Source organism: Neopelma chrysocephalum, unplaced genomic scaffold (assembly GCF_003984885.1).
Source record: "Neopelma chrysocephalum unplaced genomic scaffold, ASM398488v2 Primary Assembly neopelma1_26, whole genome shotgun sequence".
Classification (NCBI taxonomy): domain Eukaryota; kingdom Metazoa; phylum Chordata; class Aves; order Passeriformes; family Pipridae; genus Neopelma; species Neopelma chrysocephalum.
This window is the reverse complement of record NW_020897695.1, coordinates 24,165,974-24,184,229: the sequence shown is the minus strand read 5'-3', so window position 1 is coordinate 24,184,229 and position 18,256 is coordinate 24,165,974. Positions and strand designations below refer to the sequence as shown.

The 18,256-nt window shown below is 38.2% G+C and overlaps 1 protein-coding gene across 18 annotated transcripts in view; it reads right to left on the bottom strand.

Moving 5' to 3' along the window:
- TNS3 (tensin 3) overlaps positions 1-18,256 on the bottom strand; it is a 222,944-nt gene that overhangs the window by 11,331 nt on the left and 193,357 nt on the right. For all 18 annotated transcript variants that reach the window (XR_003533048.1, XM_027675943.1, XM_027675957.1 and 15 more), the window contains 9 exons: positions 16,279-16,922; positions 15,537-15,623; positions 12,387-12,515; positions 10,020-10,115; positions 7,219-7,296; positions 5,670-5,747; positions 1,512-1,680; positions 488-556; positions 245-271 (listed from right to left, as the gene is read on the bottom strand). Coding sequence is in view for 17 of the 18 variants with exons in the window: in XM_027675943.1 (XP_027531744.1) it covers positions 245-271; positions 488-556; positions 1,512-1,680; positions 5,670-5,747; positions 7,219-7,296; positions 10,020-10,115; positions 12,387-12,515; positions 15,537-15,623; positions 16,279-16,922 (1,377 nt within the window). In the remaining variant the exon portion in view is untranslated. The remainder of the gene's footprint in view (positions 1-244; positions 272-487; positions 557-1,511; positions 1,681-5,669; positions 5,748-7,218; positions 7,297-10,019; positions 10,116-12,386; positions 12,516-15,536; positions 15,624-16,278; positions 16,923-18,256) is intronic.

Below are 18,256 nucleotides of genomic sequence, written 5' to 3'. Positions count from 1 at the left end.
TAGACCTGAAATCTACGTCAACTAGACATCCCGCCATCACCCATCACACAATTAAGCCTCAAGTTGAAGAGGTGTAGATGAAGCAACTAAAGTCTAATTACAGTGAGCTGAGAGACTTCTGTCTCTGAACAGCTGCTTTCCCTTCTACATCTCTGAAAAGGTAATTTAGAACACCAAGAAACTGATTACTTTAATGATATGCCTAAAACATTTAGTTAAAAGACTCATAGAGGTGTCCACTTACTTCGCAGAAAGGCCATCTTTCATCCATCTTGTCCATTAAGAAAGCAGTAAAAAAATAAATGGAGAAACAAAAATGAAACCTATGTTAGTTTTGGTTTGGGGGTTTTTTTCTTTGGTTTTTTTTGGTGGTTTTTGGTTTTGTGTGGCTTTTTGTTGGGGGTTTTTTTGGGGGGGGAGGTTGGGGTTTTTTTTGGTGTATCAACAATACAAACAGCATATTAAAAATATTGCTTATCTTCCTTACTTTCTGTCCTGTGGATCCAAAGCACAGAAAATAACAGTATTGACTGAATAATGTCGCCGAAAAAAGAGTCTGGATAGGAAGAAATGGAACAAGTTTCAGAAACATTTAAGATGCTTAAAATTTTAAACAATAAACAGATCTGAAAAACAAATTATTTTTAGTCTTAACAATGGCAATATATCCTTTTTACTATTTCTGAGTGACCTTGAAAGCCACCTGAACAGCTCCAAGCAACATGAACTTTTTGAACCAAAGGAAAACTAATCCTCAAGCTAAGAAAAAGGACTAGGAGTATTCTAAAAACTGGCCATTTAGATACGATGTTAGTGCAAAATGCAACTTCTTGGAACTTGTGCATGATTTGATTATGTTACATTTCAAAATATACACACTTCTAGGCATTACAGTTTAATGTTCTGTCCTTGATCTGCTACAAATGCTTGCAGACCCGATGGAATTAAGAAGTCTGGCACTTTTTTTTAATCTATAATGAATTCCTGTTGTCCCTTCTTTGTTATTGTGATTTTTCAAATTGAAAAGAGTTCATGGTCGCCTAAATAGCATTTAGTACAAAGTAAATATAAATTAACTTTTTATCATAGTTTTTTACAGGCTATCCAATGCACTGTTTCAAATACTGGAGATACCCAGCATCTGCTTAAGTCAACTCTGTTCAGTGATACTAGTGAAAGACACTGTGAAGATAAATCATTTCACTGAATAGGTTCAATATCAAATGCTGGCAAAGCCATTACTTTCTTTTTTCATAAGAAATAGCAACAAAAAAATGCCATGGCAAAAATGACCTTCCAGAGGTAAAATATGCCATGTGCAAGTAATCTACATAGCTTAAATATTACTAATGTCCATAGCTCCAGTACTACAGCCAGCTTACACTGTCACCATCATTCTTTCGATAATCCTAGTATCCTCTAAGAACGTAACTAGGAACATTAAATCAACAGCAGCCAACACTTGCTGAGGACAGGGCTGGATATTCTCTTCCCATCCCTCTTTTGCTTACTTTCTTTGATTATCTGTCAGCGTGATTCCCTGTGCAGACACCTTGAAATGGACAACGGTTGAGACAGGAGAAGGATCTTGCATCAGTGTCAAGCTCAAAGCTTTCTGTACTGCCTGGTAGCCTGTGAGGGATTCCATCTCCACTGAATTCAGGTACCACACATTACATGCTGTAACGAAAGAGGGGAAAGGCTTTGAAGGGTCATAGGCATTTTGCTCTCCCTTTGTTTTTAATACTGCTATAGTAAAGCCAATGACTATATTTCTCTATTACCCATAGATCCTGACATTTAAATAAATACAAGACATCACCAGAGAGTACACTTGTAGGGACTACTGGAGCAAAGGCTTTCCTGAGGGGAAAAAAGGGGAATATTTTGCTTTTAAGTTCAAATACATCAGCCAATTAGAAGATACACATTTGCAGCATATGTTCAAACATTTTTTAGTTTCAAATAGTATTTAAACTACATTCAAAGGAAACTATTCACTTGTTTGACAAGACAAGAATGTTTTCACCCTAGAAAGAATTGAGATTTGTTGCAAAGCTCACTTCTCATTAATTCCACAGTGTTTTTTATGTTTAGTGATTTCAGGGCAAACAAAACGCTGATAAAAATTACTGACATATATTTTTAGGCCTATTCTTTGCTTCAGCATGTGCTTACTTCTAAAAGAACTATTTGTCTCCCAGAGATAATAGTAACTTCTGAAATATCTCCATGAAATAGATGCTCATTGGTTTCTAAGGCTACTAAACAGTTACTTTTTTGACCTGGTTTTGTATCAAATCTGCAGTAAGCACTAGGAAAAAATGTACTAATCTTACATAGAATTATACAGTAGTACTATAGTACTGTATAATACTACATAGTACAGCGCTATCTAACATACTATTATATAGTATTAATAGAATTATTCACACGCTTATTTTGGGACTGTGGTATAAAGTCAAATTTACAAACAGATTAAGAACAAGCAAGAATGATTATACACATCCATAGCTAAACACTGGTACCAACAGATTTTGTGTTTGGTAAAAACATCTGTATAGGTATTCAGGACAGAATTTACAACTCTGGTAGCTGACACGTACAAATTACCATGCTAATATTTCATTTGTTTAGCAGTTTAGCTTGGCTTGCCAACATTATGAAAGCAAAGATCAAATGAAATCTAATGGCTTCTCTTTTCATATGGCTATTCTGTAATCAAGACTTAAGTTTTCTCCTATTATTACCTCCATATAGAGCTAGACGTTGGCACTTTTGAAACAACTGAGTAATCACACAGTTAAAGACTGCATAAGCCTAAGTTTGATTCCAGCATGATAATCAACTCAGTAACTTCAAGCTCTGAAGTCTATCAGTGAAAGAAGGGATCATGAGATTTGATTTATGTGATTTGCAAGGGTAAAATTTCCAAAACATATTTGCACATTGGTGCAATGGTTTCAATAACTTTCGTTTGAATCAATGCACAGAGGGATTTAAGATGATGAGTAGCAACCCGAAACTGTACCTAACATTCCAAACCATAAGCTCTCCTCACCTCACTACTGCGTATGGTTGATACAGATCTAAAGCTCTTCATTATTCTGTGAGTCCTTCCCACCACAGGAAGCTTCCCTTCTTTCACAGTCACACACATCACCATTTCTGTGACCTTGAGAGTCCCTCTTCTGCCACACAGTGCATTGGTGTCAACAGACTGTATTCAGGTTTTGTTTCTAAATGAAATCACCAAGCATTTTATCTAGATCGCCCTCAATGTGATAATTCAAAAAGCAGTTACCAAATAGAGTAGATTACTTCTGCAGCACATAAATAACAAATGGAACCTTTTTCAAAAGTGTTGGAAAGTGCAAAGATTGCCAGCTAAAAAGGAGATTATGGGAAAGGAAAGGTAATGAGAAAGGCTGAAAGATTTTTCATTTAAGAACATCAAGCATGGTCTAACAAAGTATTTAATGCAGCTGTGCTGCAATGTTGCTGCTCTCAGGCTTTCACACATGGCATTTTGGAGCATGTCTGTGCCACCAGCAACAGCTTAACAATGCTGCTTTTAGACTGGCAATATGATTTGTTTAGAATGCTTAGTTCCCTGACTGTATCAGTGGAAACAGAAATGAAGAACTGTGATTTATCTGCCGCAGAAGATTTTGTTGCTGAACAGGAAGTTTAATAAAGCAAGATCTGTTCTAGGGAAAAGCCTCTTATCTGTATGGTTTCTAGTCTTCAACTGTCACTCTCCAAGAAACAAAACATTTCTAGTCGGCTTCTGCATTTAGATCGTAACTGGAAATGCTCATTAGGTTTTTCAGACAGCTACAAAAAATAATCATTCTAGGAGAACACGTAATACTTTGCATGTGGAGTGGGAGAAGGGTAGGGTAAAGAAGGGCAGGGAGAAAGTGTATCTGCTTTGAAGTTTCTTTGAAAGGATGAAATGTACATGTTTCTGGTTTGCACTTCAGTGTTGAACTCCACCAGCTGAATGTCTCTGTGACTGGAAAGGGACTGCTGAAACATGGAAAATCGGTGGGAAATGACGTATCAAGGCAAAATAAAAACCAAACACCTGATAATCTCTCCTAGCTAATTTATCTATTCAGGTTCCAAACCCTTGTTTAAAAATGAAAATAACAACAAAACAGGTTAAAACCAAATGTACTAAGTACCTCAAATGATCCATGATATCATATCAGATCCCATATGACTACTGCCCCAGCTGAAGGAAGAATTATTTCTTTTTCTTTGAAAAGCATTGTCTTAGCAAGGAGAAACCAACATTTTTTCCATATTGTCCACAAGAAACCCCAACTAGTGAGCCAATATGTGCTCACTCCCAGCACAGCCTCACAAAGACTTGCTATTGCCTCAGCCACACATGCCTGCTCAATTACAGCACTTGAAGTAGTACTTCACATTTTTAAGTCAAAGCAGATTGCTGCACAAGCAAGGAGCAACATTCTCTCCAGAGCTGCTCAGCTTGGCAACCACCTCCTTCAGAAGTGCTCTAAAATAGGTGAGGGCCATGAGGCAGCATGCTTAGAAAGGCATGCTTGGCCACAACACTCACTTGTGGCTCCAGTAGTAGACTAAACTCAAAGGAGAGTGGCAAATGTAGTGTATTCCCATGCTCTATCAGCACAAATTGGGTGGATAGATAGATCCTAGGGAGAGTTCACAGCAGCCTGAAAACCAGGGACCATGGGAGGGCGAGGACAGGATTCCCTGGGCATGCCCACTGTATAGCGGAATAACACAGTAGCTGCATTTCTTCTGAGGATGGCCTTAAGATTACTAAGAGGTACTCAGAGCAATATCCAATATAGTGAGTTAGGATGCCATCACACTTCTTCATACAGGCCGTTTAACTAGCTCTCTCTGGATCAGCTGTACACAAACAAAGCAGATAAGAAGCAGAGCTGCCCCTACACAGCTGCTGCTAATACCTCCATTTGAGAGTAATACAGATGGTACCAATGCATAGCATCACATTGTTTGGAGGTAGTTTGGTCAGGGTTCTTCTGTCAGATCAATAATCTCATTGTAAGACAAATTAACTTGCCAGAATGGGTGCTGCAGTATGCATGAAAATCCATAAAACAGCATCCAATGGGAAAGACACGGGATATTTCGTAACAACACACAGCACAGCACCAAGTGAAGCACAGGGCATTGTTATTTAATTTTTTTTTTTTTTTCAGATTGATAGAACAGTAAGCATTTTCCAGTGGTATTGTTGACCCCTATTACGAGAACTTAACTTTACTGTACACCTTCCTTAGTTGGCTTTTGCAGACCTCAGACATAGTTCATGAACCTCTGCAACCACAGGTTGAAAATATCCTCTCTAAGATCATCAGTCATGAAAGCGATGTCACTGCTTAAAAGCTGCTGTGCTGTATACCTCATAGTCTCATGAAATACATGACTGGAAAGCAAACACATGATTGTAGAACTTAGGAGCTGGTTGCAGAAAACAGAACTAACCTGGTACGTATCCACACTGTACCCTTTACACTTCTACACAGCACTCTAAATTTAACTGCTCCCTTTACACATCCTTCAGTCTAGTCCAAGCTTCAGTTTTTCCCAGTCTGTAAGATACAAACTTCGGTGACAGTCAAATGCAAGGAAAAAGTTTAACAGACCTGCACCCTGTTTGAGAAGCTCTGCAGCTGAGTTTGCAGCAGTTTGTGGAGAAGTTTCTGCTATATCCTCCAAGGGATCTGCAAACAGAAAACACTGTCAGTGTCTTGTATGGACTTGAATCAACAAATCAAAGCACACGGTCAAGTATGAGTTTAGCATTTTTAACTGTGATCTCATCTACTGGACAACTCTTGGACAGAAACATGAAACAATCTTGTATCTGCAATTATAATCATTTATGTGGGTTTTGTGTTGCATCAGGTTTTTTTGCCTTGAGCACTGCAAGATGCTTAACCTTTATTTCCTGACAATAAAAGATGTAACTCCATAGGCATATGCTGCACGGGCACACATGATGCCATACTGAAACAGTACTTATAGCTATATTCCCTCACTACAACCTGAAAATATTTTCAATAGTGAAATTTTAACTATCTCATTGTATAATTTACACTAATTTATACACAAAGGCTTTGTGCTACCATGATGAAGTCAATTAATTATATTTTGATTCAGAAGATGACAACATAATGCTCCTTTCTTCTTCCTTAAGTAGAAAAAAAAATCTCAACCTTTAAGACAGCAGTGGAATGTTTGCCTCCCCGTTGTTTGTTAAAATTAGTGAGAAAACCATCTACCAGTCTGTTGTTTCAGTTAAACAAATGCATGTAAAAACATCTCACTTACTGCTTCCTTTAGCATGATGTATGCTAGCTTTGAATATATTCAAATGAGGAAGAGAGCCATAATACAATTTGTGACACTATTCACATGCCTAGAGTTATAAGAGTTATCCAGATGCTTTAAATACTCCAGGCACTGCATCCTGTCATTAACCACAGAAGATCATCTTAAAACATGTGATCAAATTGGATTAAAAACTAAATACAAAATAAAATTTCACTGTGGTATGTTTATTCAGGGCAAGGCAAAAGTTTCAGTACCTCTGGTAGAGAGAAGTAGTTTTCCATTTTAGGTGAGCAGAGTAAGGAGAACAAGCCTACCTGCCACACTGTTTTGCCACATAAAGAGATCTCTTGTCACATCTACCATAGCATATTTTTGTGCTAAAATGGTTTCATTAATGTATTTGCATAAATCAAATGCTATTTCTGAACACTGACATACAGTCTTTAACAAAAGTTTAAAAAGTTCAGTCAAAAACCACTAGAAAATTTAACATTTCAGTAATGCATCTGAGGTTAACTTAATGTGGGAGAATATCAGACAACTGTATCTAAATCTAACCATACATGAGCATAATATAATGTCTAAGAAGTACATTTGTCTTCCTACATGCTAGATTACTGTGTGGATTTCCATGATGCATAGATGTTTACAACTGGAATATCACAGTACTAGTGTGTTCAGAACTACACCTTGGATAAGGGTCATCACCAGTACTGAAGAACCACTTTTAAAACACAGCTTGCTTCCCTGTGCATTTTTGCTTAAGTCTCGATTTGTGACACATTCATCTGCCTTCAGACATGGACTTTAAAGCAGAGCTTGCCTGGGTATATCTCTTCTGTACTTTAACAAGCATACCTCTGTCTGGGATGAGGAGCTTGCAGGGCAATGCCAGTGGAGTGATGGAATGCTGATACACCAGAGCTGTCAAACTCCCTGTGGTCAGAAAAGCAACAACACATGCACAGTTAACTTGGTGGACAAAAAGAATGCACAAGTTATGTTTGCTTTCAAGTATTTTATAAACCAAGGGCCCCTTCTGCTTCCCTTTAAAAAAAAACTCTCCTGGTACCAAGAGACCAGGAAGGACCCAAGATCTTCTTGGGTCAACTTTAGCATATTCATGCATCCCAATACCATCCTAGCTGGATGATTTTGAACTCATTAATCACAATCATATGCCCCCTTTCCCTGTTTAAATACACTGCTTAAATCCTAACCTAAATCTCTTTGCTTCAAATGGAGAAAGTACAAAAATGCCAAAATACAGTCAGTAGATTCTTCTCAACACTCTTAACTTCTGCTACATTAAATGTAGCAAAATCTTATGAAGACGATAAGAACACAAGAGGTCACTATTCTATTATGAGGCAGAAAAAAACCAAGGAGTTCTACCTCTTAGCTACCTTCACTGTCTAGTGTTCTGTCTACACACACCTCTATTCTGTACTTCTAAAAGTGTAAAAGATGGTCTGGGTAAATCCCTTTTCATTCAATGCAGTAGTGAGGTACATAGCATTCTCTATTAAATTATTCTTTTTTATTCAAAGTCACTTTTGTCATCTGTACTTGGCTTAATTAAAATAATTAAACATTAATAATCCTTGAAATTAGCATGTGAAACTATACTCTAAGCAGTGAGAGGAAAGCACAATATTCACCAATCTGTTTGTACAAAAAGCCATCCTTCAACACCATTTACAAACAAGCATCAAACATTATAACCACGTGCTGGAGAAAAATCCCAGTTCAACCAAAACCAACCTCATTTTTACAGTTCATCAAAAATTTCTTTGAAATGGAAAGATGACCCAATTCTTACAGAAATGTAAAGACCAGTTATTCCAAACTATTACTCCTTCATTGTCTTTCCCACAAAAGTGTGTAATAGTGCCTGTCCACCTACTTTGTGAAGCAGTTTTGAGGCTGTATGTGTTGAAAGATTATGAGATTAGGAGATGCTCAAACTAATAATTAGTAGGGCTACATATGTGCCATAAACAAGTACTTCAAGATCAAGGTAGGAATGGACTAAAAATTCTGATTTGAAGTAAGTCTCATGCCAAACACTGACAAACTTGAATCCACCTTTACTTTAAATAGGATTTGTCATTTTACATTTATTTATTTAACGGTAGATGGCCCTTTCATGGATGTATTGGGTGTATGTGACAAGGCTTGTAGCAAGGGGTGGGAGGGTTTGGGTTAGGTTACATCCAAGCTGGCATTCCACACCCTGTAGCCTCTGGAGGCCCTCACATTGGAGCAGATGGACATTTTCTGAAGGAGCTGGTCTACATGTGATCTACAGGAAACACATGCTGGAGCAGATTTTTTTTCTGAAGGATGGCAGTCCCTGGGGAAAACCCACATTTCAGCAGGGAAAAATTAAGAGAGGGATGAAGAAGCAGAGGAACTCTTTTGTAATGACCATATGCCACCCATCCCCCTGTAGTGGGCATGAGAAGTCTTTGGGGAAGCAGGGAAATTGAGCTTGGAAAAGGGGAAGGATAAGTGCTATTTTCATACTGGTCTTTGTTTCTCATGTTAAGGAAACTTCCTTGACCAATCATCTAGGAGCCACTCTGGCTGTCACTGTCACACCATGTGAGCTGGGACTGAGGCCTCTTCGCAGGAGCTACACACCCCACACTCATGGTCAGACCAGGTTTCCTTACTGGATTCAACCCAGGTTTCCCCTAGCAAAGACTCACACATCCCAACACTTAAAATAATTTAATCTTGGTGCAGTAACTAAATAAGAAAATAAAAACTCAAGCTGTGTGCCTTCAGGAGGGACCTCAAACAAAGGAACCCATGGGCTTTTATATCCTTACACTCTAAGCAGGGGACAGTCTGGGGGTCATCGGCTCCTGCTGTGTCTCTCAGTGTCCTGTCCCCTGGCTGAGCCACAGGTCCACAGGCCCTTCGTTATTCAAAGGGTTGGCAAGTCACGGCATCTTGACTGGGGCTTTCACCACTTGCGCTCAACCTGCAGTTCACACTGCAGCTGCGCACCGAGCTACCTGCTCTGAACTCCTCATAATCTCACTACCTGAATATTGATTTTAATTAGAAAAACTTTAATTTTTCCCAAGTTGAGTTTCTTTTGCTCAGTAACTGGTTAGCATCTCCCTGTTTTCATCTCCACCCACAAGCTTTCTCATCCTACTTTCCCCTCCTGCTCCACTGAGGAAAGCAAATGAGTGAGTAACTAGGTAGGTGTTTGGCTGTTGATCATTACAGTTATCATATTACATTGGGTAGGCTGACACAGCATAATGTACTTTGTGAATGTATCATTCTGGTCTCATTTTAGCCAGCTTATATACAGCATATATATAACACAAGACAAAATAGGGCAAAGGTCCTGAATCAATAAGGACCACAACAGTGATACAGCTCAGCTATCTGATGCGACATCAGCAGTGGTAGACAAGCTTGACTGTTTGAAGCTTGGTCATGTGCATCTGTGCTAGAGCACCCTGTACATCTACGTAAGGTAAATGTGTACAAGGTTCCTGTAACCTTACAATGGGTTCCTACAGAAGTCATCAGGACTTGAGCTAAGTATTCTCTCATTTGCACTCCACCCAAGTCAGCACTAGCAAATGCAAACTGTTTCCATTTTCTCTGTCCCTGTGCTGCACAGTACTTACCAAAATATGGTTCATTCGGGCATCCTTTCAAGCGTACCCCCTTCTGAGTACATTCAATCAGAAAATGCCTTACAAGTTCATTTGACAAATCTGCAACTGTGTTAAAAAAGAAAGCTCATGAAAAGAAGCAATGAACTGACAATTCTCACAAATTAGCAAGTCTTTATGAAGCAGTTTTTCCATATTATGACCAAATGTTTATACACAGCACGCGAAGAATACATTAGATCTACTTTGCTGCAAAATTACAAGCTGTAGTAAAAAGGTCATTTTGCGACAAATAAATAAGCAACCAGCTCACTTTAAACAACCAGAGGAAATAGTTTTATATTCGTGAGTGATTGACATCCAAATATACACTGGTGTCCAAAATGTCCAAGTATGGTCACAACTACAGACGGGAACAGAAATTTGGAAAATGAATGGTTAGAAATTTTGATGCACTTGCCCATTAAAAGAACTCGTAACCAATATGACCAGAAAGCAGAAGTACGAAGAAATACTCCAATTTCCAGTGACAGTTGTTTGCAGAACTTTTCCAGATTAAAACAATAGAAGATTTAGCTACATTAAGGTAATGATGCCGAGTCTTTCAGTGAATTTTTAAATTTCAAAATATTTGCAGTTTTATGCTAAGTCTCTGCTCCTGAAAACAAACATATTACATGAAACGCTCAGGTTTCACTAGATTTGTAAAGACAGTTTTTATCTCTGGAATCTAGGACAAACCAAAATAGTTGGACATAATGAGGAGACTAAAAGTCCAAGAGACATTGAAAAATTTCCTTGAGATTTAGCATTCTTTTAAATATATAGATATATATGTAGACATATAATTAAGGCAACTTAATTATTTCTTGAAAGATGCATTCACAATATTTCACACCTAACTACAAACTGAATCCCATTCCAAATAATTACAGGGCTGCTTTACAGCAATGGGACAAAGCTGTGCAATCATTCAAACCTTAACAAAAGAGCAACAAATAAAAATACTCCTTTTGACTCTGATCTAGCAGGAAACACATCAAGGGTTGATTTTCAGGCTAATACAGATGCACATATTAATACAGACAGCAGAAACTTCTGTGCAAGTAAATATTGTAAAGATCACTTTTTCAAACAGTTTACTGTTTGCTATTATGCTCTCACAAAATTAAAAATAAATGACTACAAGGTATAAGGGAAGGGGAAGCCAGGAACAAGAAACCCTGCAGGAAACTGAACAAATTTGTGCCTTCTGGGACGAAACAGTGGATATCAAAAAGGCTAAGTATCACAAAGTAAGAAGTGGAAGAATGCTACAGTCTTACTACTACTTGCCTGTGGTACTACCAACATAAACTCTTAAAGGGCAGCAGGGTTTGAACTTTCATGTCTTTCTGTACTTATTGCAACTATCACCACCCTCTGTTGTCTTTGTGACATGGAAGTGGTTCTGCTGATGTTTACTGGCAATAAAAAGAAGGACTACATGGCAAATTGTTATTAAAAGTTGTTTCAAGATACCAGATTGAAACAGAATTTGAAAGTGTTACTGTAATAGAGGTGTGCTGCTAATCTAGCCCCAAAGAAGGCAAACCCAAACCCAAAAAAACCAAACCAACAGCCAACCAATCAAAACAGACAAAACCACACTTCCATAACAACAACCCTAAGAATCATTGCTTTCCTATGATCTTTGTTGCTTGGCTCACCAGACAGCATGTACTAATGAAACATAATGAGCTTTGTAAAAGAAAAACAGTAGCAATAAAAATAACCCCACTACCCCTGCAGTAGCACAAATGGAACCAAGAACACTACAGATATTGGAGGCTAAGTTTCCATACACTGATTAATGATTTCTGTATGTTCTTCTCATTTTACCTTTCACAACCATCAGGCACATGGAGGCACTGAAGCCAGCAGAGTGGGTGTATTTCACCACTTCTTTTAAACAATTACCATCTTTCCTTAGGGAACCACCTCAGATTTGTATCTTAAGTAGAACTGTCCGAAAACAGAACTTTGGGGTCAAAAATATTCAATCCTCCAGCCAAGTGAAAGCTTGACATGGTGGTCTGTGAATCAAATGCAGACTTCTGATTGCTAGGGAGGATTAATTGGTGAGATGATACTAATTTTCTATTAGGTTGAGAAGGTACAACACATGCACAGCCACAATGAACAGATTTACAAATCATGGTGAAACTGTATAGTACAATAGGCATCTTATCCAGTCTCATTCAACAAGGTACCAAATGTAGCCTGCAATTCAAGTTGCACTTATGAGAAGAGGGGAAGATTCCAACAGATTATTACTCAGTAATAAGGACTTCCTACTATGTATGGCTTGTTTAATAATATATAAAAGCCCTTAAGTACCTTTCTTTAACTGCAGCACAGAAGGAGGTGGTGTAGCAACTTTCATTGCTAGTCCATAGGCTCCCCGGAAAGAATGACTGTCTCGAACAATGAATGACCCAGGTTCCTTGTCCTTGAGAACAGCAATGGCTGCAAGGGATTGCAGGAAAGAAAGAGAGAAAAACAGTTCAAGCACAATGCACAGACTCAAAACGTACAGAAGTGCAAATCTATATTTAATACAAGATTAAAGGAAATAAGATGCTTTTCTCTGTCTTAATTGCTGTAGAACAGAATACAGTCAAGCATATTTGGGGGACCCAAGTGGAAACACCTTGTCCAAATTTCACAGATACTTCTTTCAAAGAAGCCTGAAGTACAGAGCCCTACTGATTTTTAAACTGAGAAGGGTGCTAAGGTCCCACCAGGATTCCTACCAACCAGTGCAAGAGCAAGTTGATTTCTGTTTAGATTTTGTCAGCTTGTTAAAAGTGTTACAGACTGCATAGCTCTCTGTAATTCCCACGGTAACTAGACAGCACTGTTTTTCACTTCCTATTCAGCTTCAATGGGCAGAACAGATTTGTTTTCATCCACCACCAAGTTTCTGTCTCTGCAAAGCAGTCTCACCCCCTTAGTAGTTTTAAAGCAAAGGAAGGGAAGTAACTGAATATTTTGCTCTTTCACTGTCCAAGCATTGAAATATTTTACATCTATATTCTGGGATCTCTTCTGCAACTGTGATATGAAGACCTCCCCAGGAGGAACTACTTGCAGTTGCTTTGCATGAGTCTGCTGCAGACTTTGAAATCTAGTCGCCCAAAATTTTAAACTTATTTTGAAAACAGACAAAAAGTTAATCTAAAGACTCATCTTAATAAAACCTTTGTACTTTGCTTTCCCACCCCCCCCAACTTTTTAGCAATACTTGTGTTTGTTTCAAGAATTTCTTAGGATCAGAAACCCTTCAGAGAAACCCTAGAAAAAGCCCAAATTTGACCTTGGACTCCATAATTGTCTGTTTACACAGAACATGGATATTATGCATATGGGGCACGAAGCCATATTTTGCAAGGCCTGAGCAATGATTACATCATAAATACATATATTTTTTCTCATAAAAAAGGGCAAGTAACAAAAAAAAACCCAGAGAAAACGCAGACATAATTGTCTCTTCTGTTAAAGCAAGTAAAGCAAACATATATACGCTCTGTTCTATTCATCTGCCAGATGGCAAAAGAAAAAACCGGTTTTCACAACAACATGTGTTGAGAGGATGACAATGAATACGTAAAACCTTGCAATTCAGCAGTATTCACATAATACTTCTAAATACACAGAAATAACTTGTCACATGAACATTCTATTAAACACAGAAAAAAATAACAAATGCTCTTCCTCCTCAGCAACAGTACCTTAAAATATTTTTCAAAAGGAATTTTACTTCAAAAAAAGAGGCATATTAAAAGATTTGGAAAATTTTCGTCTCATTTGTTCAAGCAGTTAGATTTAAAATTCCTTCATGATCTACTCCCCTCCCTAGACACGCATCAAGTCAGAAATATTTTTCTGTACTTTTAAACACTCATTTCTCATTATGGGTGGTGAGCAGATAAGAGAAAGGGGATTGGAGTGAAAGGACCAGTAAACCATCATCCAAAAATGAATTAATGTTCTGTTTTCTATGATCTTTATTCCACTGAGGGCATATTTACCACTACACAACAACATTCTCACCATCTGAGAACCTAATAACTAGACAGACATAGCAATTCATTGTTTGCCAATAGCTGAAGTTCACACTGTTTTGCTTTAGTATGAACATCTTTCTCAATGCAGAACTAATTAGTAGTTTTTCCTTTCTGACAAGTCCATTTTAAAAATTGTAGTTTAAGATCCTGCCATAACTCATTAATCACAATTCAGTATTAATATTCAGTATGAACACAAGCACCATCAGACCAATTCCATTTGCAAAGCAGCCAGCATGCTTCTTTATGCACTGTTTCAGGGACAAGATGGAAGTTCATAGCATCACAGAATGGCCTGGGTTGGAATGGACCTTAAAGATCACACACTTCCAACACTCCAGCTGCGGGTAGGGACATCTTTCATCAGATCAGAGCCCCATCCAACCTGGCCCTTAACACTTCCATGGATGGGGCATCCAGAACTTCTTTGGGCAGCCTGTTCCATTGTCTCTCCACTCTCAAAGTAAAGAATTTTTTTCTAATATCTAATTTAAACCTACTCTCAGTTTGAAACCATTCCCCCTTGTTCTGTCACTACATGCTCTTGTAAAAAGTCCCTCTCCATCTTTCTTGTAGGCTCCTGTCAGGTAGTGGAAGGCTGCAACTAGGTCACTCTGAAACCTTCTCTTTTCCAGGCTGAACAAGCCAAATTCTCTTAGCCTTTCCTCAAAGGAGAGGTGCTCCATCCCTCTAATTAACCTGGTGGCCCTCCTCTGTACTCACTCTGACAGCTCTCTGTTCTTCCTGTATGCTGGATGCAGTACTCAAGGTGCTTGTAAATATACATTTTCACATAGGTAATAAAAGCTTTCTTCAGCTCATTCAATAATACATCTACATATAAATGTACTGCATCTGCACTGTACATCATAAAGATGTTGTTCCATGGAAGTGTTATTTCATGACCTTCAAGAAATTATTTACGTCACCTGCAGCTGACAATTGAAATTCAGGTTACAGAAGGACTTGTAGATGAGGATGCTTTTGTGATGACTTCTAGCTAATAAATTATTCTGAGGTCATGCCAGAATAGCACACATACACAAAAGGTTTCTGAAAGCAGACAGTGCTTTGGTATTGCTTCATGCTTATCTGCCGTTCCAAAATCTGGAGCTTCTCAGTAAAGGATATTTGCAGCAGCTACCACAGGTACATCTAAATTACTTCATAGTTCATTCAGTTAGGCTAATAATTTGATTAACTGATAATCTGATTAACTGGATGTTTTTTAAGGACTATTTGACTGCCCTCCACACTCAAATTCAGCTTTCAACCAAAGAAATTAAGTGAGGTTGTCTGTGGCCCTTCTAGGTTTTGTATTTCCTTTAAACATCAGGGATGTATCAAAAAAACTTAACGAGATTTCGCCAACTAGCTTTTCTGTGAATGGATATACCAGAATATATATCAGTTGATATACCTTGTTCTCGTGAAATATCGGGTTTATACCAGAATTTGGATGTGTCCTGAACAAATTTTACGGTCACATGTTTATCAGCTGTGTTTTCTGTAAAATAAAAGGGGGAAAAGTAAAGATATTTTTTAAATATAGAAGCATTTTTACTTTTCTTTCTAACGTCCAATCACCTTAATTACTCAAAAATCTCATCATTAGGACAATTTAAAGACACTGAGCTGTTTTAGAACCAGCAAATATGATAAGATATAAGATACACTACACTAAGATTCTGAAAGCATGTTTGAAGCTTCATTTTGCAAAATCCACAAAATATTAAAAACTCTTATAAAGCTGTATTAAATACACGCTTCTTATCAGGGTCAAGTGAACACACATCTACATTTTTAACTAGTAGTGGCACAAGTCTAAAAGGGGCAGAGAGAAGCCAGCCCTTTTTAAAAGAAATTGGACTCCACGTTACTCACTTGTAGTTTGGCAGTTGAATAGGTAGGCTGCTCTTGGCTAATAATCTAGGAAGTGCAGGAAGAACTCTGCATCCTTGTTTTCTGAATAATACATCCAAAGACAGTGAACTGGCACCATTTACTGCAAACATTCAAGTCCTCTAGGCCATTTTCATCCCACTGCTTTTTCTTCCCTCTATTTTTTTCTTTCTCTCTTCCACTTTTATAATCTCCTAAATGCTTTTTATAAACTCATATAAAACCTAATGTATTTTGCATTTCTCTGATGCAGAACTCACCTGGCACTGGGGAAGGGCTTAACATCTTTGAGAAATCTGGGAGGACGTTTGGGAAGGGAATGCTGATTGTGCTTCCACTGTGAGGGCTAGAGAAGCCACTTGAAGAAGGTGACACGGAGGCAAAGAAACGTTCTCCTTCAGAGGACCTCTTCTTCTCTGGAAGAGGCGGTTGAGCACGTACGTTCCCTCCATGGTGCTGCTGAACTGCACTGTTCTGGCTATTGTCTCCAGAGGTCCCTCTAATAAAGTTTTGTGTCAAAAAGCCACTCTCCTCAGCACTTGCCACTGATGAGCTCAGGGTTTTAGGAGAGGTGCTAGCATTGGCTATGCAAGTAGCTTGTGTCTCCTCTCCAGGAGAGCTACTGCCCCTGACAGCCCCACTGTAGCTCAGGTAGGCACGGGCACTGTTACTGATAGCATGTTCTTGCTGTGGTTCTGCTGGTGAATTCTCCAGGTTGCTCAGGGTGACGACTTGCAGTCCTGGAGTTTGGAAATGAGACAAGAGAGAGACATCTTGCACAGCATTTGAAAATTCAGAGGGCACAAGGTAACCTCCTGGCTGCCTGGTGTTTCCCGTTGAAAACTGAGGTGATAAGCAAGCTTTAGGGCTGCTTTCAAGCCAAAGACGTTCTGTTGCAGAAGAGCTGTCAAAAAATAAAAAGCCAAAAATTGAACATAAAAATAAAATAACAGCCAAGTCATTCCTTTAAAATGTCACTGTACAACCCATACTTCAGCAATCATTGAAAGTAATGAAACACCACACCCAGGACAATACCTCAGAGTGCTCTTTGAAAATATGCTGGACCAGATAATGCAGCTGGATCAAGGGATTCCATTCTCATCCTGACACTCATTTCTTCAGTGTAGGTTACTGTGTTCTACTTATCTCACCCTCCACCTAACCATGTTGATGGGATAGTTTCTGAGTTTGCACCATAGAACAGTCCATCAAATCAATGACAGTTAAAAATACTTCTTCTTCTCCCTGTTTGAGAGGGTTACTTTTAATATGAATGAGTTTAGTGAAGCTGTTCGCAGCATTGCTTCACATACAGTGGTCCTGGTGAGCTAAAGTTCTATCTGGAAAAGAGCAGTAGGAGGTAAGAATTTCTTATGCCAAAGCTGCCATCAAAGGTAGGGGTTTATAGAAGGAACCTTACACGTTCAAATCAGTTCCTACATGGAGTGTGTTTTGCTCGCCAAAAAAAAAAAAAAAAAGAAAAAAATGGGCTAAGGAGGTAGCTGTGCACCATCACACAATAAATTAATAACTATTACAAAAACAGAGTTCACAAGGCCCATCTTGCAGATCAGGTTGCTTTTAATACAATTTATATTTTAAAAAAGAGGCAAGTCCAGCTGTTGATTTATTTGACAACGGAATAATTTTGATTTATAGAATTAGAATTAAATATTTCAACAGTAAACATTAGATTTTTCTACTGGGTAGCAATTCTACCTATTCAAGTGAAAAATAAATAAAAATTCCTTCTAAACTAAGCTTCTGATGAAATCATCTGATAAAGTTTAAGTTGTCTCCTTGCTTCTAAAAATTAATGTCCTTAGACAGTAGCTGGAAAATATTACTAATATAAAATCTAGGGGGAGCAAACTCATCATGAAATGCAAGGGGGAAAGAGCTGACATAAGATATATATTAAAAAGGAAAGGATATTTAATTAAAAGGGAACAGTGGGCATGGATGCCAGTAGATTTGAACAGCTCAAAGTAGAAGGGCCATCAAAAAATGGAAGGGAAGCAAATGGAAAAAGACATCACTGTAAGAAAAAAAACCCCTACAGCTGTAGCTATCTGCTAGATGAAATGAAAAATGACAGAAAAAGTACTTTGAAAGAAGGGAACAAAATTTTCTCCATAAAATCTGAAGCAGGTATGTAAACTTGATAATAACTGCATTGCCTGACAAGTTTTTAATATATATCCACTTATTTGTTACATTGCATCCTCTGCAGCA